A 25,733-nucleotide genomic window follows, 5' to 3' on the forward strand; every position below is an offset into this window, starting at 1 on the left:
AAGGAGGTGCACACCCCCTGCGATATTAATAGTAATAACATACTCTCACGCCTGGATACCATGACCAACATTACATAGGGGTGTGCACTCAATATTAAGACTAATATCATCCTCTTTCCCCCTGAATATTATGAACAATATCACGGGGCGTGTACAATCTTGACGACATTGGGAGTAATATCATTCTCTCCCCCAGTGGATATTACAAACAATATCACAGGGGGATGTAAAACCTCTGGGACATTGGGAATAATTTTATGCTCCCCCCTCCGAAAATTACAAACAATACCACAGTGGAGTGCACACTCCTTGTGATATTGGAAGTAATACCATCCTGTCCCCCTCTGAATATTATAAATAATATCACAGGAAGGTGTACATTCTTTGCAATATTGGGAGTAATATCACCCTCTCTGCCCCTAGATATTACAAACAATATCATAGGATGGCATACACACCCTGTGATATTGGGAGTAATATCATCCTCTGCCACCCTGAATATTACTAATGATATCACAGAGGATGCACACACAGGGTGTTTACGATGTTGGGAGTAATATCAACTCCCCCCTAAATATTACAAACAATATCACAGGGCGGTGTACACCCAGAATATCCATGGGAAAAGAGGATAATAATACTCCCAAAATCGCAGGGGGAATACACCCTCCCTGTGATATTGTACCTTATATTCAGAAAGGGAGAGGATGCTATTACTCCCAATATAGCAGCGGGTGTACATTCCCCTTGTGATATTGTTCCTAATATCCAGGGTGGGGAAGGATGATATTACTCTCAATATCGCAGCAGGTGTACACCTTCCTTGTGCTATTGTTCCTAACATCCAGTTATGGACGGGATAATATTTCTCCCAATATCGCAGGATGTGTACACTCCCCCGTGCTACTGTTTCTAACATCCAGAGGCAGAGAGGATGACATTAGTTTCAGTGTCACAGGGGGTATACAACCCTTCTGTGATATTGTTCCTAATACCCTAAAGAAAACAGGATAATATTGTTCCCAATATCACAGGATGTGTACATCCCCTCTGTGATATTGTCTCTAATACTCGCAGGGGTAGTAGATGATATCACTCCCAATATTGCAGGGAGTGTACACCCTTTTTGTGATATTGTTCCTAAGATCCTGGGAAAAAGAGAATGAAGTTACTCCCAATATCGCAGAAAGTGTACAACCCCCCTGTGATATTGTTCCAAATATTCATGGGAAGAGAGGATATTACTCCCAATATCGCAGGAGGTGTACACCACTACTGTGATATATTTACTAATATACAGGGAAGAAGAGAAGAATATTACTCCCAATGTCGCAGGAGGTGTACACCCACCCTGTGATATTGTTCCTAATATCCAGAAGGAAACAAGACGGTACACACTTCCCCTGTGATATTGTTCCTAATATCACAAGGGGGAGAAAAGGACATTACACCCAATATTGTGTGTGGTGTACACTCCCACGTTATATTTCCCGAATATCCAAATGGGGAAAGGATGATATTACTCCAAATATCGCAGAGGGTGTACATTCCTCTATAACACTGTTGCTAATATCCAAAAAGGGAGATGATAATATTACTCTCAATATCGCAGGAGTGTTTACCTCTTCTGTTATGATGTTCGTAATATCCAGGGTTCAAAATAATAATATTATGCCAAATATCACAGGGGGTGTATACCATCCAGGCGACAATGTTTCTAATATCCAGGTGGAGACAGGATGATATTACTCCCAATATCGCAGGGGGTGTACACACCTTCTGTCACATTGTTTCTCATATCCAAAGAGAGAGAGGATAATATTACACCCAACATCACCGGGGGTGTACACTTCCCTTGTGATAATGTTCCCAATATTCAGAGAGAGAGAGACAGAGAGAGAGAGAGAGATGATGATATTGTGCCCAATATTACAGGGGGTGAACCACACCTTGTGACATTGTTTCTAATATTCAGGGTGGGAGAGAATGATATTCCTCCCAATGTCACAAGGGGTGTACACACTTTCTGTGATATTGTTCCTAATATTCAGGGAAGAGAGGATGATATTACTTTCAATATCGCAGGGAGTCTACACCCCTTCTGTGATATTGTTTCTAATAACCAAGGGAAGACAGCATAATATTTATCCCAACATCAAAGGGGGTATAAACCCACCTTGTGATATTGTTTTTAATATCCAGGAAAGAAGAGGATATTATTAGTATAAATATCGCAGGGGGTGTACAAACCCCTGTGATATTGTTTCTGATATCTAGGGGTAAAGAGAATGATATTACTCCCAATATCGCAGAAAATGTACATTCACCCTGCGATATTGTTTCTGATATCCAGAGAGGGAAAAGATAATATGACTCTCAATATCAAATGTAGTGCACGATCCCCCTGTGATATTGATTTTAATATCCAGGTGAGGAGAGGATAACATTACTCTCAGTATCACAAGGGGTATACACCACCCCTGTGATATTTTTCCTAATATACAGGGGTGGAGACGTTGCTATTACTTTCAATATTGCAGGGGTGTACACATCCTTTGTGGTATTCTTCCTAATATCCAGAAGAAAAAAGATGACATTACTCCCAATATCGCAGCAGGTGTACACCCCTTTGTGATATTGTTCCTACTATATAGCAGGGAGAAAATGATATGACTCTCCATGTCGCAGAGGGTGTATAAGCCCCTGTGATATTGTTCCTAATATCCAAGAAGAAAGAGGATGATATTACTGTCAATATTGCAGGGTGTGTACATACCCCCTGTGATACTGTTTCTAATATCCATGGGGGAAAGAGTGATATCACTTCCAATATTATAACTGGCTATATTGTTCTTAATAATCAGAGGGGGAGAGGATGATATTACTCTCAATATCGCAGGGGTTGTACACTTCCCCTGTTATATTGTTCCAAATATCTAGGTGGGGAGATGAAGATATTATTCCCAGTATCACAGGAGATGTACACCACTCCTGTGATTTTGTTCCTAATATTCAGTGGGGGAATGAATGATATTACTCCTAAGAACGCAGGAGGTGTACAACCTCCTGTGATTTTGTTTTTAATATCCAGTGGGGGAGAGGATGATATTACACCCAATATCAAAGGGGGTGTCCACCCCTTCTCAGATATTATTTTTCATATCCACGTGGGGAGAGGATATTACTCCCAATATCGCAGAGGGTGTAAAATCCCCCTGTGAGTTTGTTCCTAATATCCAGGGAAGGAAAGTTTGATATTCCTTCCAGTATTGCACGGGCTGTACACACCCCCTGTGGTATTATTCCTCTTATCCAGAAGGAAGAGGATGACGTTATTCCCAATATCGCAGGGAGTGTACACTTTTTTGATACTGTTCCTAATATTTAATGGAGAGAAAATTATATTACTCCCAATATCGCAGAGAATGCACATGCTTCCTCTGACAGTTTTTAATATCCAGGGGTGGAGAAGATAATGTTACACCCAATTTCACAGAGGGTGTACTTTTCCCTTGTGATATTGTTCTTAATATCTAAAGGGGGAGAGGATGATATTACTCTCAATATCGCAGGGGGTGTACACCTTCCCTGTGATGTTTTTACTAATATCCAGTGGAAGAGAGGATGTTATTACTCCCAATATTGCAAAGGATGTATACCACTCTAGTGATATTTTTCCTAATATTCAGGGCAAGAGAGGATGATATAACTCAATATCGTAGGGTGTGTCCCCCTGATACTATTTTTAATATCCAGGAGGGGAGAGGATGATGTTACTCCCAATACGGCAGGAGGTGAACACCCCCTTGATATTGTTCCTAATAATTATGAGGGGAGAGGATGATATTCCCTCCAAAACCGCAGGGGGTGTACACCCTCCGTATGATACTGTTCCAAACATCCAGGGGAAAGAAGATTATATTACTCCCAATATCGCAGGGGGTGTACACCCCCACTGTGATATTGCTTATACCGTTCAGAAGGAAAGAGGGTGATATTACGTTTAATATTGGAGAGGGTGTACATCCTCTCTGTGATATTGTTCCTAATATTCAGGTGGGGAAAGGGTGATATTACGCAGAATATCACAAAGGGTGTACATCCCCCTTTAATATTGTTTTTAATATCCAGAGCGAAGAGCATGATATTCCTTTCAATGTCGCAGGAAGTTTACATGCCTCCCCCTCGAAATATTGTTCCTAATATCCAGGGGGGAGAGGATGATATTACTCCCAATAACACAGGGGTTGTACACTTTCCCTGTGATATTGTTCCTAATACCCAGGTGGGGAGAAATACTATTATTCCCTATATCGCAGGGCGTGTACACATCTCATGTGATACAGTTCCTCATATCGAAGGGAAGAGACAATGATATTACTCACAATATCGCAGGGTGTGTACACCCTACCCGTGATATTGTTCCTAATGTCCAGGAGAAAAGAGAATCATATTACTTCCAATATCTCAGGGGATGTACACCCCTCCTCTGATAATAATTCTAATATCCAAAAGAAAGTGGATGATATTACTCTCAATATCGCAGGGAGTGTATACTCTCTTTGTAATATTGTTCCTCATATCAAGAAAGGGAGGCGACAATATTACTCCCAATATCTCAGGGCATGTACACTCCCTGTTACATTGTTCCTAATATCTAGCGAATGAGAGGATTATATTACACCCAGTATCGCAGGGGTTGTATACCCCTTTGAGATATTTTTCCTAGTATCCTGACGGGGAGAAGATGATATTACTCCCAATATTGCGATGAGTGGACACATCCCCAATGATATTGTTACTAATATCCAGGGAGCAGAAGATGATATTACTCCCTCTATTGCAGGGGTGTGCACCCCCCTTTTGATATTGTTAATAGTATCCAGGAGGAAAGATGATAATATTAATGTCAATATTGTAGGGGGTGTACACCCGCTCTGTGATATTGTTTCTAATATCCAGTGGAAAAGAGGATGATACTAATCCCAATATCGAAGGCAGTTTAAACCCCGCTGTGATATTGTTGTGAATATCCACGGGGGAGAAGATGATATTACTTCCAATATCGCAGGAGTTTTACATCCCCCCGTGATATTGTTCCTAATATTCAAGAGGGGAGAGTATGATATTACTCCCAGTATCACAGGGGCTGGAAACCCCTCTGTGATATTGTTCCTAATATCCAGGAGAGAAGAGTATGATATTACTCCCAATATTCGGAGTGTTTACACCCCACCATGATATTGTTTTTAATTTCTAAAAGAAAAGAGAATGATATTACTCCAAATATTCTAAAGGGTGTACAGCCCCCCGTGATATTATTTCTAATATTCAGGTGGGGAGAGGATATTACTCCCAATGTCACAGGTGGGGAGAACACGATCTCTGTGATATTGTTCTCAATATCCATTACGAGAAAGGATAATATTACTCCCAATATGACAGGAAGTGTACACCCTCCTGTGATATTGTTCCCAATATCCAGGTTCAGAGAGGATGATATTGCTTTCAATATCACAGGGGGTGAACACCTTGCCTGTGATATCGTTTTTCATATCCACTGGCGAGGAGGATAATATTACTTGCAATATTACAAGGGGTGTACAGCCCTCCTGTGATATTGTTCTTAATATCCAGAAAGGAAAAAAATGGTATTACTCTCAATAGCGCAGGGGATGTACACACCCCATCTCTCCGTGATATTGTTCCTTATATGCAGAAGAGGAGAGGATAATATTACTGCCAATATCGCAGGTGGTGTACACAATCCCATGCAAGTCAGATTAGTGGTAAGGATCCAGCATTCCTTGAGCAATTAATTTAAAATCTGAATAATCCTTTTGCGGAAAAGAGAATAAAGCAGAGGACAAAGAAAGCAAATGAAAGAAATACAGCAATCCAGCACAAACATCTGAAATTTCTGATTCCCATATTTTTACTATTGTGTTCTGAAATATTCTCATATAGAGCTAATCCCCATCTTTTTGTAATTTCTAAGAAACTTTATATCTCCTAAATAATGTCCACATTTTGTCTAGCAAAAACAAATTCCCAAGAGGATAGAGGCTTCAGAGGATTGTTAAAACTCATTCAATATAGTTAGTTATAAAGCATCTTTAAAGCTGGATTAATAAAATTATTTAATAGAGAATACATTATACTTAGTGGAATTCCAAACACAAATACCTTTTTTAAACCATACTATGGCTAAGTCAAAATTTTTCAAACAGGAAATTATTAGTATTTCCCAAGTATTCATTGTAAAAATAATACAATGGTAAAAATTAATTTTATAAGGATAACAGCACACAAAATAAAAGTGAAGTAAAATACAGTGAAGAAAAGTGAAAATAAAAGTTGTACATTCATGTATTCATGATTCTATTTTGTAAAGTTAATTCTTCTGTTAAATTTGTAGGATGACTCAGTCTTGGTTTGGCTTACATTTACAGAATGTATATTAAAATATTTTATTAAAAACACAAAAAACCTTATAACTCATCAAAAATAGTGTTATAAAATATTCTAAAATTACATGCATGGGTAGAAAGTTAATTCAGACTTTGAAGAGTTGTTTTAATATTATTTAAAAAGTCAGACCTTTAATGGAGCTGAAACCCAAGAGCAGATACTAATAATTTGTCATTCTTATTTAAATGGTGAGATAATGGATACAAAGATTTATGTTTTTTCTCTCATAACAAGAATCAGCTAACCAATACTATAAGTAAGGATGTTAACACTCATTTAATTAGAAAAACAAGTAATCATTTCTTCAGGTATCTTAATCCACAGAGCTTAAGAATTATTGAAATTAAAACTACTGATGTTCAAACTTAAAGCTAGATGATAATGTTTAACATTATATCAAATTTGCTGATGTTCTATGTCTATGTATTTTCTTTCAACCAAAAATGTCACAATACAACATAGAACCTGGAAAGCACAGAATTAAATAAAACAATGTTTTCTGAGAAAAAAATAAATTTGGCATTCTAAAAGTGAAATAACACATTTTCAGAACTCCTAAAGAAACTTATCCATGAGCTAAATGAACAACAAATCTAAGCTAATAAATGCACAAGAGATACCTACCTTCAAAAATATTGTATTTCTAATCTGGCCAGGACAATGAACTTTACTGGTGTGAAAGTAACCTTTCTTCCCTGATATAAGCAGTGATGATATGTAATCAGCCTATTTGTACTGACTATAAGCAATGATGATATTGAGACCTGACCCCTTCCAGCATTCTTAAGCCCTATTGCTTCCTCTAACGTAGTTATCCTCACTGCCCCTAGAGTATTTCTAGATAATAGTCTTTCTATACAGACACTGGAAAGTTGCCTCTTAATTATAGGTATGAATATCACAAGATGCCTATATATCAGGTTAACTGTGTCTAATGTAAATAATGAAACTCTGATGTCATATATATGTATATTACATATGTAATATATTCTGACATATATATTTTTATTTTAGTAATTTAGAAAATAATCTGGACATTTAATACATTTTCCCTAAACTTTACTAAAGAGCTATCTTTAAAATAACTTTTTTAAATTAAACTAAGAAAGAATACAATGAAATAATATAAAAATGAAATTCACATCTAACAATCAATGTATAGAAAATATCATATATATATACAGATGCTTGCTTTTTTCTAGGTGTTTGTAAAATGTTTATAGGAAGCATTGTCATATATCAGAAGTTTTACTTCATTAAATAAAATTAAACATATATTTTCTAGGTTGTACTGATATGACAGCATAAATTATGGACATTTTGTTCTGAGTATAGTTTAAGGTATATTTTATACAGCAGAAGTGCACGGTCTGCCAAATAGAGAAAGGTACTGTACTGTACCTTTAGATAACATGGGTAAATTGATGCATTATAGAAATTCCGCACATCATTTATACATGTCCAAATGTAATAGCATAAAATGCATCACCATAAATCATTTTTCTTTCATTATTTAAAGTATAGTAAGGTCACCTCCAAGTTAAGACAATATTAGCCATTTTATTTATTACAGGATAAAAAAATGAAACCAGTAATCTCTTACAGGACTGTAAGTACATTTTTTCTTTGAATTGGTTTCTTCCCTCTCTCTTTCGTGATATTTTGATTCTAGTTTTACCAGGGAAACAAAACCCATGATAATGTGGAACATAAATTTATGGAAAGAAATGGAGTCCATTACATGAAACACTGAATGCAAAGCTGCTAGATAAGAAATGGCAGGTTACTATAAATTAAGCAATACCCGTTCAGAAGAGTATGACAGTATAATTTTAAGACTCTCAGTAGCTCATTTATCAACAACTAATAATATATCCTGTTTACAAAGATTGAAAATTCAACAAAGAGTGAAAAAAACCCATAAAATCCTTATTTCCATTTTTAACAACGCGTAAGAATATATTCTAACCAGGTTACTGTTGAGTTCATACTGCCTGCTGATAGTTTGATTACACAAAAGCCAGAAAATATGGAATCTTTTAAATTATTTAACATGACTTTAATCTATTTGTAGGTCATTTTGAAGAGCTTGGGCTGCTGTGAGAACTCAATGGAAAGTTTATATGAGCTAGCGTGGATAATAGGAGTCTATTTCTCACACACAGAAGGATAAGTGATGTAGATAGATGATAGGTAGACAGAGATAGATAACCAATTCACACTTTTAAAATATCAAACATGACATTTGTACCCTGAAAAGTATGTGCACTGAGAATAAGAAACAGTGACAATTCACATTTAAGGATCTCACATTCAGTCAGTGGAAATTAAATTCCTCATCTCTTAATGTTGATGTTGATATTGATGAAGAATTTCCGTCTGAGAGATATGTTTGCTTCTCCAAACAATTCACCCCTAAAAAATTTTTTTTTAGAATTGGGTAAGGAGCTGAATACAGACAGGTGCAAATCCTATTTTAATTTTTCATATTAAAACTCATTTCTACCACTCCCTTCTGCTGGAAGTGTTATGAATTCGTAAGTAGTTAAAGCTCTGGTTTTCCTTTATTTGAAGGCTGTGGTTGAGAGTATTGCACAGGTACCCTAATCCTATTTTACTCAGTTTTGGCATTTGACCTCCAATTAATGAGTATCAGCTCACAGGAGCAAAAATATTTTAGGAACTTTAAGAAAGTCATTAATCATAATTTTATATCATAAAATTAAAATATGATATTACTAAACACTAGTAGCCATAATCATTTCATATTATTGTCAGGTACTACATTGTTTGTAAACTCACCAATGGATCTCTGGTTAGGTGACAGATAACTTAAGCTAAATTTTATATTCATTAGAACTGTTTCTTACTATGTATTTCTACTAAATTAGAAAGTATCGGCAGCTATAAGTCATTAAATTTCACTCGTTAGAGTTTTATCAGAGAACTTTGGATATTTGCCAAAAATGAACTCAGATAAATTAAATAGAATTCTCACTGAAATATCCATTGTTTGGATAAGTAATGAACGTGTCAGACCAAAATCTAGAAAATTAAATGCTTTAACTTAGTAGAAAATGCACAGGTCTCCATCATAAATTGTTAAATAATCATAAATGTTATGAGTTATTTTAATTGATATCCATCCTCTCTCCTCATCCCCACCAACAAGCAGACCCTTATAGAAGAATGAAACACACGTTGTTAACGTGTGAGATGGGGAGACACTGGAGGAGCAGAGGGAAAATGATAAACTGAAGTGAAGGAAAGTGAACTCTCCCAATAGGGAAGCATTATTAAGCCAGTGAGTAACTGACTTTATTGCAGGGAGTATCTGAAGCTTAAACTTGTCAAGGAAATCTTGGAAACAGTATAAAATATGCTTCAAAATCATCCTGAGGCAAGGTAACTGGAGTATTTATAGTTTTATACCTGTCAGTCAATCATTGGTTAGGGGCTGCCTCCAAATGGACATTAAATTCAAGCCAATCCCAACCAGCTGTGCTTGTAGGCAAAGCATATTCTGGCAACCCAAGGATGGCACTATCACCTTAATGTTGATACTGACCACTGGAAATCAGGCTGATAAACACATATGAGCTATATTATGAATATATCTAAAATAACATATATTATTAATAATACCTATCACTCATATATGACAATATAATATACATTATGTTTATATGTACATAATAAATACTTAATTTATAATAATTATTATATAGAATAATAATTATATAAATAATGTAATTATATATGAATACAATAATAATTAAATGTGCTATATAAAAATATATAACATATACATAATTATATAAAATATACAATGTATTATTATATATTTATTATGTACATGTAAATATATGATATAATGTATATATTATATAATGTAAATATATACATTAGGTCTATATATTTATCTAATATGATATAAAACAATGTAAAATATATATTATGTGTATTTATAATGTAAATGCAATATGTAATGTAAATGTAGATATATTTTAATATATCTATACATATATATTATATTTTCTTTATCCAATCATGTATTAATGGGCACTTAGAATGATTTCATATCTTTGCTATTGTAAATAGTGCTGCAATAAACATATATGTACAGGTATCTTTGAGATATACTGATTTGTTTTCCTTTGGATGGATACCCAATAGTGGAATAGCTGGATTGAATGGTAGTTTTATATTTAGTTCTCTGATGAATGACTCTCTACACTGTTTTTCATAGAGGTTGTACTAATTTAAATTTACACCAACAGTGGATAAGCATTTCGTTTTCTCTGCATCCACCAAAAGATATTGGTGAGGACCAATATCATTTTCTAATTTACTTTTTAATAATAATCATTCTGACTGCTGTAAGATGATATCTCATTGTAGTTTTTATTTGCATTTTTCTGATGATTATTGATGTTGAGCATTTTTTCATATGCTTTTTGGCCATTTGTATATCTTCTTTTGAAAAATGTCTTCATATATTTGTCCATTGTTTAATAGAGCTACTTGTTATTTCTTCATTAAGTTATTTGAGTTTGTTGTAGATTCTGCATGTTAGTTCCTCCCAAATTAGTCAATGTGATCCATCAAATATACAGAATTAAAAACAAAAACCATATGATCATCTCATTAAATGCAGAAAAAGAATTTGATGAAAAATCAATCATGGTTTAATAAAAACACTAAACAAACTTGGCATCAAAAGAACACATCTTAAAATAATAAATGTCATATATGACAAACTTACAGCCAACATCATACTGAAAGGGAAAAAGTTGAAAACATTCCACCTAACAAATGTAACAAGATATGGATGCCTACCTTCACCACTCCTATTCAACATACTACTTGGAAGTGCTTGTGAGAGCAATCAGGCAAAAGAAATAAATGAAATGCACCCACACTGGAAAAGAAGAAGTCAAAATATCTCTGCTGACAATATGATCTTCTGCCTAGAAAACACTAAAGACTCTGCAAGACTCCTAGGTTTGCAAGTAATTTCAGTAAAGTCTCAGGATACAAAATCAACATAGAAAAATCAGTAGCGTTCTATACAGCAATAATGATCAAGCTGAGAATTAAATCAAGAAGTCAATTTCATTTACAATAGCTGCAATAAAAAATACCTAGAAATATATTTAACCAAGGAGGTAAAAGATGTCTACAGGAAAACTACAAAACACAGATGAAAGAAATTGCAGGCAACACCAATAAATGAAAAACTATCCCATACTCACGGGTTGGAAGAATCAATATCATTAAAATGATCACACTGCCAAAGCAATTTACAGATTCAATAAAATTTCTATCAAAATCCCAAAGTCATTTTTCACAAAATTAGGAAAAACAATCATAAAATTCATATGGAACCCAGAAAAAGCACAAACAGCCAAGCAATTCTCAGCAAAAAGAACAAATCTGTAGGCATCCCTTACCTAATTTCAAATTCTACTACAAGTCTATATTAACCAAAACAACATAGCACTGGTATAAAAATGAACACATAGACCAATGGAACAGTATAGAGAACCCAGAAATAAAGACATACACCTACATCCAACAGATCTTTGACAAAGCTGGCATTTATATGCACTGGAGAAAGGACATTCTTTTCAATAAATGGTACAGGGAGAATTGGTTTGCCATATGCAGAAAAATGAAACTGGACCTCTATCTCTCACCATATGCAAAAATAAACTCAAGATGGATCAAAGACTTAAAGGCAAGACCTGAAACTATAAACATACTAGAAGAAAACCTAGGGAAAATTTTTCTAGATTTGGCCTAGGCAAATAATTTATGACTAAGACCTCAAAAGCAAATGCAGCAAAACCAAAAATAGACAAATGGAACTTTATTAAACTAAAAAGGTTCTGGACAGCAAAATAAAAAAAAAAAAAACTAACAGAGTGAACAAACAGGCTGTAGAATGGGAGAAAATATTTCTAAACTATGCATCTGACAAGGGGCTTTCAAAATTATTTATTTAGAGACAAGGTCTCATTATGTCTGGTCTTGAATTTCTGGGCTCAAGCAATCCTCCAACCTCAGCCTCCCAAGTAGCCAAAACTACAGGCATGCACCACCGCTCTAGCATCTTATTATTTTTTATTAACTTTCTATTTTAATTATTTAATTTGGAGACACCAATATCTCTCTGCGATTTAGAGACATATTACGCAAAGCAATATTAACTTATGAAAAAAGTATATGGAAACTACATGAGAATACACTAACCAAGCAATACGTTCTATTAACTGAACATTTTCTGAGTAAATTAATATTATTTTTAACGTAACATATTTTAGGGGAACAGGGTGAAGAGTATATGAGAGCTCTTTACTATCTTTGCAACGTTCCCGGAAGTATAAAATTAAATAGCTTAAATTTTAAAAAAAGATAAAAAATAACATGGTTTTGACAAGTGGGAATAAATAAAAGTATGGAAGATATCATGGGAAAATTATATATTTGATAATAATTATATGTTTTATACTTGTTACATAGATATCATTGATTAATTCTGTTTTCACCTCAAAACTTACAGCTGATAGACTTTCAGGAAACACCAGTGTTTTGTGGGCTTTAATGTGAGAAACACTACCCTAGGTATATACTGTATAAGGCAGACAGGCAGGCTATTTTGTATCTTCACGATGAAATTGCAGCAGAATAAATTGGATACTCTGTGTTCGCTACTTTCCCCAGAACTAAAGAAAACACAATCTTGGTGAACGAAACATGGGAAGTGGACTGTTTCCAACAGCTTTTATTAATTACTTTCTTCCCTGATGACTGAAAAGCTGATGTGATAATTAAATAACAAAAGTGTCCTACTTCAGGCAGAGGGAATACGATCCTCTTAGTACTACTCGTGGACCAGAAGGAATAAATCCATTGTTCAGAAGAAATTATAAAATCTTATTCCTATAGACCCTCTTAGCATGAAAGGGCCTCCTTCAGCAGGAGCTCTTTCGGTGTCCTCCTTCAGTCTGACTCCCTGCTGACCACAGGATGCCAAGCCCAACTTCCGCTTAGCCACCTGGCTCCCCCGGAGTACTCAAGGGAATGAACCAACATGCTCCGAGGGCACTCACCAAACACAAACTCTATAAAAGTCTGAATTAAAAAATCTTATTTTTATTTTGCATCCCTGTATATATGAGAATGGTTAAAGCTTTTAATAATATAATACCAAAAAAGAAAAGAAGAAACAACTAAAATAGCAATACTGTTGACTTAAAAACAAAAAAATAAAAAACAAAAAAAACACGAAAATCCTTCATGACATGAAATCATTTTCTAAAGTATTTTATCTTGTGATTCACCATATGAGGATGAAGTCATGTCACATAGATATGTATAAGAATGAAATTTTGTTAGATGCCTGGTAATTTATTTATTGCTTGATAGCTTAAGGACACTTACCTTAAATATTTGTATACAATTTTAAATATAGTAAAATTAACATTAAAATCAAACAAAAATAAAAATAAATAAGCAAATCCTCATTTGCTTAATATAGACTTATGTCAATGTATTTATAAACTGAATTATATGATAAAGCTCTTGCAAGCTATGACTAGTGTTCATTTGTTCTGTCACACACAGTTTCCAAAGAAGGCATAGTGTTTGTAGTAGTAGGATATATAAGTCAATAAATAGCTTTTGAAGGTGATGGAATGTCAAAACAAAGCAGAGGTATTTGATAACCACCAAAGCATTTGTTTGTAGTATATGTCAGTATGATGGATATTATTCTCAGTAGTCTAAATTTTTACCCAATAAAGAAATAAAAAATTTAATGTAGCAAATTTCGAACTCTGACTAATGTTTTGAATTAGTTTGATATTTTGCCATTGAATAAAATAAGTAAAGTGTATTACAGCAAAACTCAATATAAAGGTATTTCCTATTACAGGACTGTAAATTAGGGAATTGATTGTTTATGTAAACTTAATCATAGACACTTTTTTATTTTAATAAAAGTACTTATACTCTATTTGCTGTTACATAAAAACATCACTTTTCCTTTTGACTTTTATTGCCACATTTTGAAATATCAGCTGTGAACATTTGGACAATGCCTGCCTTAAATACAGGTTAATATTATTTCTTGTTATAAATCAGGAAAAGCATAGAAATACCATTAAACGGTACATACTGGGACACTAAAATGAGTTGTTTCTTAGGGTACTGAGGGAGCCAAGTAGAAAATACAAAATAATAATTTTCAAAAGTTCATTAAATTTTCATCGTTTTAATGTTACTTTACATTTTGTGATGACATTTCTAAAATCATATATTTATACAAATAATTTATCTATAAATAGCTTTATTTGCATATTTTCTATGCTTTACTTCAGTAGTAACATGTATATATTTATACATGTAATGTATTTACACACATAAATTCACAGGTAAAGTGGTATATTAGTGGGGTCTTTTTCACAGCAAAAGTGAAGCATGATCAAAACTTATTATTCCAGGAACTTTACACGTATTTTAAATAATATGCAGGCAATACTTACAGCAGCCTTAAAAATAAGTTGAAAATAAAAAATAATAATACATATTTCTCTGTTCACAGTGAATCTTAGAGAAAGAAAACAAAGAATATTTTAATGCAATGTATCAAGTGTAAAGTAGAAAATGTAAATAAATACAATTGTGTTGAATGCAAACTTTTTTCCTCTTGTGTAGGTATGTAGCACAATATGTGATGGTATGAAACACATACAAACAGAAATGAAAGATTTAACAGTAATAGCAACAGAATTCAACAACAAAATAAGAATATCTTATAGTAATACTATTGGTAAATAATTCACACTGTATTTAAGAGTGTGGCAATAATTAATTTATAAAACAACTATATTTGTTTTTCCATGTTATAGGTGAGAAAACTAAGTTACAGTAATGTTGAATTCCTTTCTCAGAATAAAGGGATTTGAATTTTTAGGCTTTCAATATTTTCATCTCAAAATACTACGTTATATTTACTTGGGGTGTGTGTGTGTGTGTGTGTGTGTGTGTGTGTGTGTGTGTGTGTGTTTAAATTCTTTGGTTTTAGAAACTTGCGTTAACTTAATTCAAGAGTGAAAATTGAAACATCTGACCTTGGATGCTGTTAACTCATTTAACCGATTATTCATTCTTCTACTAGCATACTGTCTTTCTTGTAGTTGGAAGGGAACATTTATTAATTAATTATTTGATTATTCTTATGTCTCAAAGTTAAAAGTCCTAGTAATCTAACCTCACAAATGTACAGAGAACACTCACACACTTCAATTTAAAGATAATTTAAATAATAATATTAAAGTACATAGGAAAGCCATCAATATTAGAAGTCACAATATGTTGATATTTGATTTAAAAAGACAATATTGTTTTAGTATATTAATCACTGCTATTTGCGATGCATATTCTCCATCTCCACCTTTGTGCTTCATGATTTTCAAAAACGAATATATGGCAAACTGTTTTCTTCTTTCTTTCTTTTTCTTTTCTTTTCTTGCATTTATTTATTTATTTATTTGCATTATAAAGACACCACTCTCAGTGTCTGGAGTGACAGACGAGGAGGATGCAAACAGCTCTAGCTATTTTGTTTTGACATTTGTCTACTGGTGGGTGGTATGTTTCTCAGCCTTTACTTTTTTGTACAAACCCTCTGGACCGGAATGTTCGTTCACACTGGATTACAATACGATGGGTCATGTAAGAAACAGCTATCTAAAGCATTTATAGCCATAAATATTAAAAGGGTAGCTTCAGCAATTAGATTCCCACAGAAAATCAGTGTTTGTTTCAACATTTTTTTAAAGAAATAATCTTCATTTTTTTAAAAGAATTAATCTTCCATTTTAGAGACAGCAATATATATAAATCTTCCATTTAGAGACAGCAATAAAACAGTTTTTAAAAAATATTTAATTTTCTCGATTTTGGTCTGACGTGCTCATTACTTATCCAAACAATGGATATTTCAGTGAGAATTCTATTTAATTTATCTGAGTTCATTTTTGGCTTAATACAAGGTCTAGAAATCTTGCTCCTAGATATTTACCCAAGTGAAGTGAAAACTTATGTGAACACAAAAACTTACACATGAATGTTTATAGCAGTTTGACTCATAATTGCCAATAGTTGGAAGCAACTAAGACATTATGTATGGTACTGTAATGCACATACAGAATATTATGCATGTGTTTACACTCAGAACTGTACAACTCAAAAACTGAACTCTAATTTAAACTATGGGATTTAAAAACAATGTATCAATATTGTTTCATCAAGCGTAATAAATGTACCACACTAATTCAAGATGTTAGCAAGAATTGTGAGGAGGTGAACAGTGGATATGTGAGAACTCTGTAATTTCTGCACATTTTTTTCTGTAAATCAAAATCTATTCTAAAAAATTAAAGCCTATTAAAAACCAAGCTATAATGAACATATAAATTTATTTTTTAAGCAGAAGAATTATATTGTGACATGAGCAGAAATCATTTATAACAGATGTGAAATCAGCACATTTGAGTATAGATTCTAATAGACAAAGCAATAAAGGGGTGGATAATAGTGAAAATCATTTTGATTGCTTCAAAATTTTCAGTAAAGAAAGAAAAAACACCTTAATCTCAGAATAAGGATATTTAAGTGTCAGAACTTCAAGATTAAAAAAACTGTTTTAAATAAAATTTTGTTTAAAGCTAAAGGAAAAATGAAAAGATGGGTTATAATTGATACTATCAAGTAGTATTATGTAAGAATGTTTTGAACTATTTTATAACATTGCCCTTCTTATTCTCATCTATGAGTGAAATATAAAATTGTTGTTTGGCCAGGTACAGTGCTCACATCTGTAATCCTAGCACTCTGGAAGGCTGAGGCAGAAGAATCACTTGAGCCCAGGAGTTTGAGACCAGCTTGGGCAACATGACGAAAACCTAACTCTACAAAAATTGCAAAAGCTAGCCAGGTGTAGTGTAATGTGCTTGTAGTCCCAGCCACTACAGAGGCTGAGGTGAGAGGATCGCTTGAGCCGGGGATAGGGGTCGAGGCTGCAGTGAGCTCTGATCACATCACTGCACTCTAGCCTGGGTGATGAAGTGAGATCCTGTCTCAAAAATAACAAAACAAAATAAATGTTTCCCATAAATCACTCTGATTTTGTGGGGAAAATGCAAAAAGTCAAATAATTGTGCCACTTGCTAATTATGTTCAAGTCCATTTATTTATACAAGTATCTGTATTCTTATCTGAAAAACGAGAATGTTATTATCTAGTCTGTGTACATTACAGAAGTGCATTGGGCTTCAACTAAAACCAGGACTTTATAAAAACTTTGTAATATTTAAACCATTTTGTAAATATAAGAAAGAATCATATTATAATTGAGGATTTACTAGATAACAGAAATTGTGTAGGCCCCTACTTACTTGTTACTATTGCCAGGCACGCACTGTGTTAGACAAAACATCATATTTTATTTTGGTATCATAGAAACAAATTATTTGAAATTAGATTGATCTGAGTTCAGTTCTAGCTATGACCAACTGAGTCATCTTTAGCATTTATACCTGAAAGCTATGCGCTTTTTTTTCTCTATAGAATGAAGGTAATAATATTACCTGTCTTATAACTTTGTAAGTAAAACTGATTATTGCTCTAATGTATATGTCAGGTATATGTCTTACAACTTTTAAATTTGAAAATTTAAGCCCTTCAATGAGATTTAAATAGATTCAAAATTGATTAAAATATGTAATTGGGATATATGTTATGATGAAACAGCCCTGGTTGGAGATGCTGCTTCTGAGGTCTGTGAGGTCTATGAGGTCCCTCCCAGCCACAGCAGCCATTAACAAGGCTCTGCAGAACCCCTAGAGCCTTGGGATTAGAACAGACAGACAGCCACTATATTATATTAGAAAGTTATATAATGCCATGCAATTAATAAGCCAAAGAATACTACACTGAATAAAGTTCTCCCAATATCCATAATTTTTGAAATTACTGCCACAATCTAAAACAAAACCAAAAACACCTTCCTAAGGCAGCATTAGAAAGCTTCATCAGCCATGTTCAATTTAGATGAAAACATGATACCATCCCTGGTTATCCCTAAGTTTCTTCTATGCAGTGAAAAGAGACAGAATGGAGAACATAGCACCATGCATTTTTGCTCTAAAAATGTTTACTTTGTTTCTCAAAATAAATTTGAATTTGGAGGTCAAAACACATGACAGATGAATAAAGAGAGAGAGAGGTAGGGAGACACTACATGACATTTATCACAGGTTAGTCACCATTATAAATAATGTTCCAATAAACTAATTTTACCAAAATAGATTTAGTGGAAAGGTAAATAGAATAAATGGAAAACAAACTGCTGACGACTGAGGTGTAGACATATCCTGAGAAAATCAGGACAGTGACCACAGACTTTTCTTGCTAATAGTTTGACTATAACAGGAAAGAGTAGGAAATTGAAGGAAAAATATTTAAGGTTTTTTTTTTTTTTTCCCTCTCTCTTTTTGTCTTAATGGAAATACATTGGAGCCTGTGTATTTCAATGCAAAGAAACAAACATGAGTTACAAAGTAGTTTCCAAGAAGAGATTAAAAGAGTCTGAGATAAAATAAAACCAGGGAAATGACTTAGACTTCAGAGAGGCAACTTTTGTCCATCTCAAGGAACATAGAAAATATCCATGAGTTCAAGGGTAGATGAATTCGTAAATGAGAGGTATATGAAATTTAGCAAGTTGGTGTCTGTTTTCATTTTATATACTGTGGATAATGTGGATAAAATGATATACAAAAGACTTGAGAGCATAGTGAAAGTGTGTAGTCACCACCAAAGGGCCTAATGAAGAGTGATTCGTGACCTGTAATCGAATTGTCAAGTGGTGTTGAACTAACAGCAGATATTGGAAATCATGAATTTCTTTTCTTTTTTTTTTTTGAAGGAAAATTTGTATTTTAATTATTTTTATGTACAGAAAACTCAACAGTGTACATTTAACCCAGCTTAGTGGCAAGTTCTTTAGCCTTTGCCTTTTCGAGCTTGGCGATACGAGCCACAGACTTGGGACCCACGACATTGCCGCCCCAGTGACGGCGGATCTCATCGTATCTGTCGTTGTAATTGGTCCTGATAGCTTCCACCAGCTTAGCCAAAGCGCCTTTGTCTTCCGAGTTCACCTGTGTGAAGGCGACAGTGGTGCAGGTCTTCCTGTGGACTAGACGGCCCAGTCTGGCCTTCCCCTTGATAATGCAGTAAGGGACCCCCATTTTAGGACACAGGGCAGGCAAGAAGACAACCAGCTCGATGGGATCCACGTCATGTGCAATCACCACCAGCTGAGCCTTCTTGTTCTCCACCAAGGTGGTGACGGTGTTAACTCCTGCTCGAAGGACAGGTGGTCTTTTAGTGGGGACATCCCCTTTGCCAGCAGCTTTCTTCTCGGCCCGGGCCAACAGCCTCTGCTTCTTCTCTTGCTTTGTCTCTGGTCTGTACTTGTGGGCCAGCTTAAGCAGCTGGGTAGCTGCTAACGACTCTAGCATTTTCGTTGTGTAGTTTATTCTTCGGCATCTCTTACAAGTGTAGGTATGGGAACAGAACAAGTAATTATATTAATGGGATTGATTTATTAGTAGCAATTTCCTATGTGGGTCCAGGAAAAGGCAAAATGAGCATGATAGTTGAACATGCAGAAAGAGAATATGAAATCATTGGAGAATTTGGTGAATAAAGAAAGGAAAAGTGAGGAAAGGACTAATTTGGAGAACAGACAACATAATAATAAAATGATGATATGAATAGTATGATTAATGTGAATAAGTAAGAATCATTTGATAATTACTGTGTGCTAGGAAATGTTTTTATTGTTCTTGTTGAATCTTTATAGCAAAAAGATAAAGTTGATACCATTATCTAACATTTTACAGAGTTAACTGAAGCACACAGATTAAGTAAACAGCCCATGAGCACTCAGAGAGCAAGTGATTAAAACAAGCTAAAGAAAATGAAAGTCAAAATGTCTTTGAAAATACGGTGAACTGAAAGTCAATGAATAAAATAATCAAAAGATACGATGTTAAGTGTCAGGTAGAATATTAAAGTCTAAGATTTCAGGAGTAGAGAATTTCAGTTGATAAGATACATACATACCCAAGGAATTGTGTTGGTAAAATAGAAAGCATTAATCATTCAGATACATAACAATTGTTTTGAACCCTAAAATTAAAAAATAATTTATGGTAACTGCTGATAAGAGGATTTAAAAAAATCTATCTCCTCTTTCTTATTCTCTCAGCTCAAGCCAGATATCTGAGGGGTTTTTCCTCAATTTTTTTTTGTTGTTGTTGTTTTGTTTTGTTTTTTGTTTTTCTAATGGCTCTCTTTATAACAAATTTATCGGGTAAACATCATCTGCATTTGTCTTCATCATAAGGACTGTGTGGGGGGCATGCTTATTTAAGTCTAATAAAATATAAAGATAACATTGGAAGTATCAAGAAATTATCAGTTATAGGTGGAAGCAAGTTCATTTTAGCATTATGTTTCTTGGACTAATAGTTGGCATTCACATGTAAAAAGAGGAACCACTTATTAAAGTCTTCAGAGCCCAAGGAAATGGTCAGTAGGTAGATGGTAATCAAGAAGTGTGGTGATTGGTAAATAAGAAAGCAACGGATGGAAGCAGAATAGCTTGAAATCAACAGTGGGAGTAAGTCTGAAAACTATCTATTTGCATCCAAGCTTTTATTATATGGTGCCAATACACTACACAGCCCAAGGGAAGCAGTGCCCACACAGAAGAGCCCAAATTTGGTTAAGGCAAGGCAGTAGTGAAACTATTCTACTAAAAAAAAACAAAAAAATAAGAGAACATTATTTAATGATTGAATGTGGTAGTTTCATAGTACCCAGGGAAAGTGGGGATGAGCTTAAAAATGTGAGATAAAAGTTGACTAGAGAAAGAAAGAATCTCACCCAAATACAGATCTGATCATCTGTATATTTATGCGATTCTTCTCTAGGAATGTTTTCCTGTTCAGTAGAAATGAGGAAGCAGGTAAGTAGGAAAAAGAACTACATTTTTTAAAGATGACCTAGTATGACAGAAATAAAAAATATAAAATTAATCAGTCCAGTGTTTTTTGCTTTTAAAAAATTGTGCAATGTTCTTTTTTCAGTGTAATCAATGAAGGCTCTGAGTATTGTATTATGTCTCATTGTTCAAAGAATTCTCATACCTGTAGGAATGTTGAAAATCAAGTCAGGAAATCAGGTCCTGGGAAATACTAACCATTACCCTAGAGCAGTAAGTGGAGATTTGAAACATACCCAACACTGGTACAAAAGACCCTAAGTTGTGCACTACATTTTCCATGCACTCTTAAAAATGCACTGTAGTCTGTGATTAAACATGACAGTAATGATCAAATCTGTACTTTACATTTGTGAAGATAGATTTACAGTAATTTACCAAGACTCAATCATGGATGCAAATTTGCAGTCTGTGATACGCATAAATGACATAGTGAGCCATTTATTAAACAAAAATCAACAATAGCTTCACTACTATCATGTGCTTAACACTTGTATTATCTAGACACAGATTTCCTTTTATTAAATAGGTAACATTTATTATTTTATTGATATTTTCAAGGGTCATAAATAAAAATGAGATTTAATTACATGAGTAATACATCCTTGGACATCTAGCTTTTCTCCTGGTTATAAAAGATTGGTGTAATACTGGGCACAAGGTCACCCCTGAGTTGTAATACTAGTTCTTTGACTTGTCAACTATGTGATTGTAGGCTCCTGCACTCACCTAAGCTATGAGGCAGTATTAGTACCTATTCTATAATAGGTATCATAATAAAGTTATAAATATAAATGGTAAAGCACCATATCTGGTACATGTGGAGGCTCACAATTAAAGCTATTTGATATCATTATTAATTTTATTATCCTAATTTATTCTGAGTGTGGCGAGAGAAACCCCAGCAAAATATAAGCCATGTCACAAGCCCCCTTACAAACTCTACTTGACTTCGTGTATTGTTAGATGGACATGGATGCCCAAGGAAGACACTCAATGGTTGAAAAATTCACCAGACCTCAGAAAGAGCAATAAGATCTGTACTTCAGAATATGGTGAAAGGGAACTTTGGGAGCTGTTTAAATATTATATCACGGAGTATCACAGTATATTTTTTCTGTATTAAAAATGGTGTATAGGTCTTTTTGATTATGTGATTTAAAAAATGGAAAGGTCTTAAAAAAAGCAGAAGATATGAAAATTGGGTTGGCACAATGGTTTATGACTGTAATCCCAGCACTCGGGGAGGCCAAGGCAGGTAGATCACATGAAGTCAGGAGTTTGAGACCAGCCTGGCTAACATGATAAAATCTGGCCTCTAGTAAAAATACAAAAATTAGCTGGGCATGGTGGTGGGTACCTGTAATCCCAGCTATATGGGAGGCTGAGGCAGGAGAATCACTCGAACCCAGGAGGCGGAGGTTGCAATGAGCCAACATTGTGCCACTGCACTCCAGCCTGGGTGACAAGAGTGAAACTCTGTCTCAAAAGAAAAAGAAAATTGATCTTCTGTTTGTTCTTACAGTACGCTACAGTACAATAATGAATGGTTAGGGTAAACTTCAGTAAACACAAAATTAGACCGAGAGAAAAGATTTTTTTCATGGTAGGTAATAGACTCATCATTGTGAGAGGTTGTAAAGTCAAATAATATGATGCGGATTTAAAAGCAACTGATTAATTAATTATTCAACACAAGCCATGTAATTGCAACCTGAAGTAATTTCATAAAGGGTTAAATTTTAAAAACTGGATATTAATGGTACTATAAAATGTTATATTCAAAATTTTAGATGAAACCATTAGTGTTGTATAATGATGACAGGAATGTAAAGATATTTACATAGACTCTTATAATGAATCTAGTTCTCCTTATTTGATTATTTGAGAATGTTAGAAATATTTCCTCTACAAAAGAGATATTTACCCTTTCTTTTATTATTCTCTTCCAGATTACCCTCTCATTAATATCATTAGTGGATTATAAGACAGAATGACTGTTAAAACTATTGCCAAACACATGTGTAATTAAACAGCAATAAGGGATTCGTAGGAGAGATTTGCAAAAGAAGCTGAAGAGATTTTTAGGATACAGGCTGTCTAGATCCAGAACATTGGTGTTAGGCAAGTCTCTCTCGTTGAGTTCTTCACAATCTATATATTTTTAAATGTATTACCATAGTCTACGTTTTGAGTTGTTGGTGATATGGCAAAGAACAAGACAAAGTTGTTGATCTCTATAAAGTTTCCTTTCTAGTGTGAAAGATAGAAAATAAATCAACACATAATAATTTCAAAGGTACATTTTAGCATCTGATAATTCCCAGTCTGATAGAGAGAGGTGCTGCCAGATAGTCATGTTAATATAACTTTCATTTGAGAATAGAGCATTTTTCAAATATGAGTAAGCAAGTAGTAAATATCCTATATTACACCCATTATACGATAGCTACCTTAGAGTTCATGATCATTTGCTGTTTTATGATTAGACGTTCAATTTGTACAGCAACCCAAAGCAAACTACGCATTTTTACCAAAAAGAAAATCATTATTTAGTGAAAGAGAACTTGATCATGTGTCCCAAAACCTAGGACTTCCTTTTGTGTTTCTCCCATCAAAGTGTGTCGCAAGATTTTAATGCATCCTGACCTGAAATGCATACTTACAGCAAAAATTGAACATATTGAACTAAAAGAATCAAAAGACATGGATGCTTGTAATGCAGTCTGAACAACTGTTGACCTTTGGCTTGCCAAGGGCCCAGCTTGAAACTGGCAGAGTTTAAGGTTAGTTTGAAAAGTCCCAGAAATATCCCAAAAAAGTACCAGAAAAGTCCCAAACATCCCATATTTTGCATTCAAACATCCAAGGAAAATCTACAAAAAAGGCACGCCTATCTCAGAGAGGTAGTGGATATAAAGTATATTGATGTGTCCTCCATATGATTTTTATCAAGACGTTTAAAGCACCTAAGATGTGCTATGCAGAGCCTGTCAGCATATCTTTAAATTTCTCCAGATTTGAATCTCGTGTTATACCTCTCAATGCATCTATTAGTCATGATGTCTTTTATCAGGGTAAAATAATTAGCTTATATGCAGACTAAAATTGAACCATAAAATCAGATAATTTAGTTAAACTGATCTAGAACAGCAGCTGAAATTGAAATTACCAATTAAACAATACAAAGCCTATACCAGGACTAAGATAAGCTTCGCCTAGAACTTTTACCTCCATTATCAGATCTGAGCAGGAGGATTAAAACTTTTGTTTCAAGTCACTTCTGCCTCTATCAATAAATAGTTAGGGGGCGTGTTAGAAATCATTCCTTCTACCTACTACAACAACTCCCAGCACAACAATCAGCCTTGAATCTAATGAGGCTAATTAGGCCCATGAACCCACTTATGTTAGTTATCACTGGAAGGCCCAGAAACCCAAGTCATCTGTCATCTTCTGCAAACTAATGTTTATATGGCTATTTACATTCTTATTTAATAACCCTTCCTCAATTCCTAAAATCCTTCAACCACTCTTCAACTTCTGAAACATGTCAAGTAGAATCCTATTTAATACCATTATTTTCCTTCCCCAACTCCTAAAACTCTGCAAATTATTCATACATCATCATCATCAAACTCTTCCCTAAATATTTTCTATACCTTCTTGTTCTAAAGAAAATTTAATTTTTCCCTCAGGACTCTGATTTCTCTGCAGGGACCCACAAATCTCAGACCTCCCCCGTCTATAGGTATGGTATGTGTCCTCCTTAATTCTTGCTGATACTGTCATACAACTCTCCTTTTATCCCTAAAGCTCCCAGTTTTGAATCTCATGACATCAAGTTAGATCATTAAACACCTTTTATTATTGGTCATATATATATACACACATATGATGGCAATTTTATTTTTATATATCCTTAGTACGTTAGTTCTTATTTCTCAATGATTTTATCACCTGCTCACATACTATATTCTATATGATTCCTCTTAAATTTTTTTGTTATTTCAAAATATATAGTCTTTCCAAAGGCCCTGACTTCTCATGCCTTTGCACTTCTTTCCCCTACTGAACTCATTTTTCTCTCTGTCTCAGTTGCTCATAGAAATACCTT

At 34.2% G+C, this 25,733-nt stretch overlaps 1 protein-coding gene across 1 annotated transcript; it reads right to left on the reverse strand.

The window, feature by feature from the left end:
• Positions 1–19,452: 19,452 nt before the first annotated feature.
• LOC101005828 (60S ribosomal protein L7a) lies at positions 19,453–20,081 on the reverse strand. Its single transcript, XM_009205746.4, has one exon. The coding sequence runs from the start codon at positions 20,064–20,066 to the stop codon at positions 19,521–19,523; it is 546 nt and encodes a 181-aa protein (XP_009204010.2). The 5' UTR covers positions 20,067–20,081; the 3' UTR covers positions 19,453–19,520.
• Positions 20,082–25,733: the final 5,652 nt, after the last annotated feature.

The sequence above is a fragment of the Papio anubis genome, chromosome 6 (assembly GCF_008728515.1).
Source record: "Papio anubis isolate 15944 chromosome 6, Panubis1.0, whole genome shotgun sequence".
Taxonomy (NCBI): Eukaryota; Metazoa; Chordata; class Mammalia; order Primates; family Cercopithecidae; genus Papio; species Papio anubis.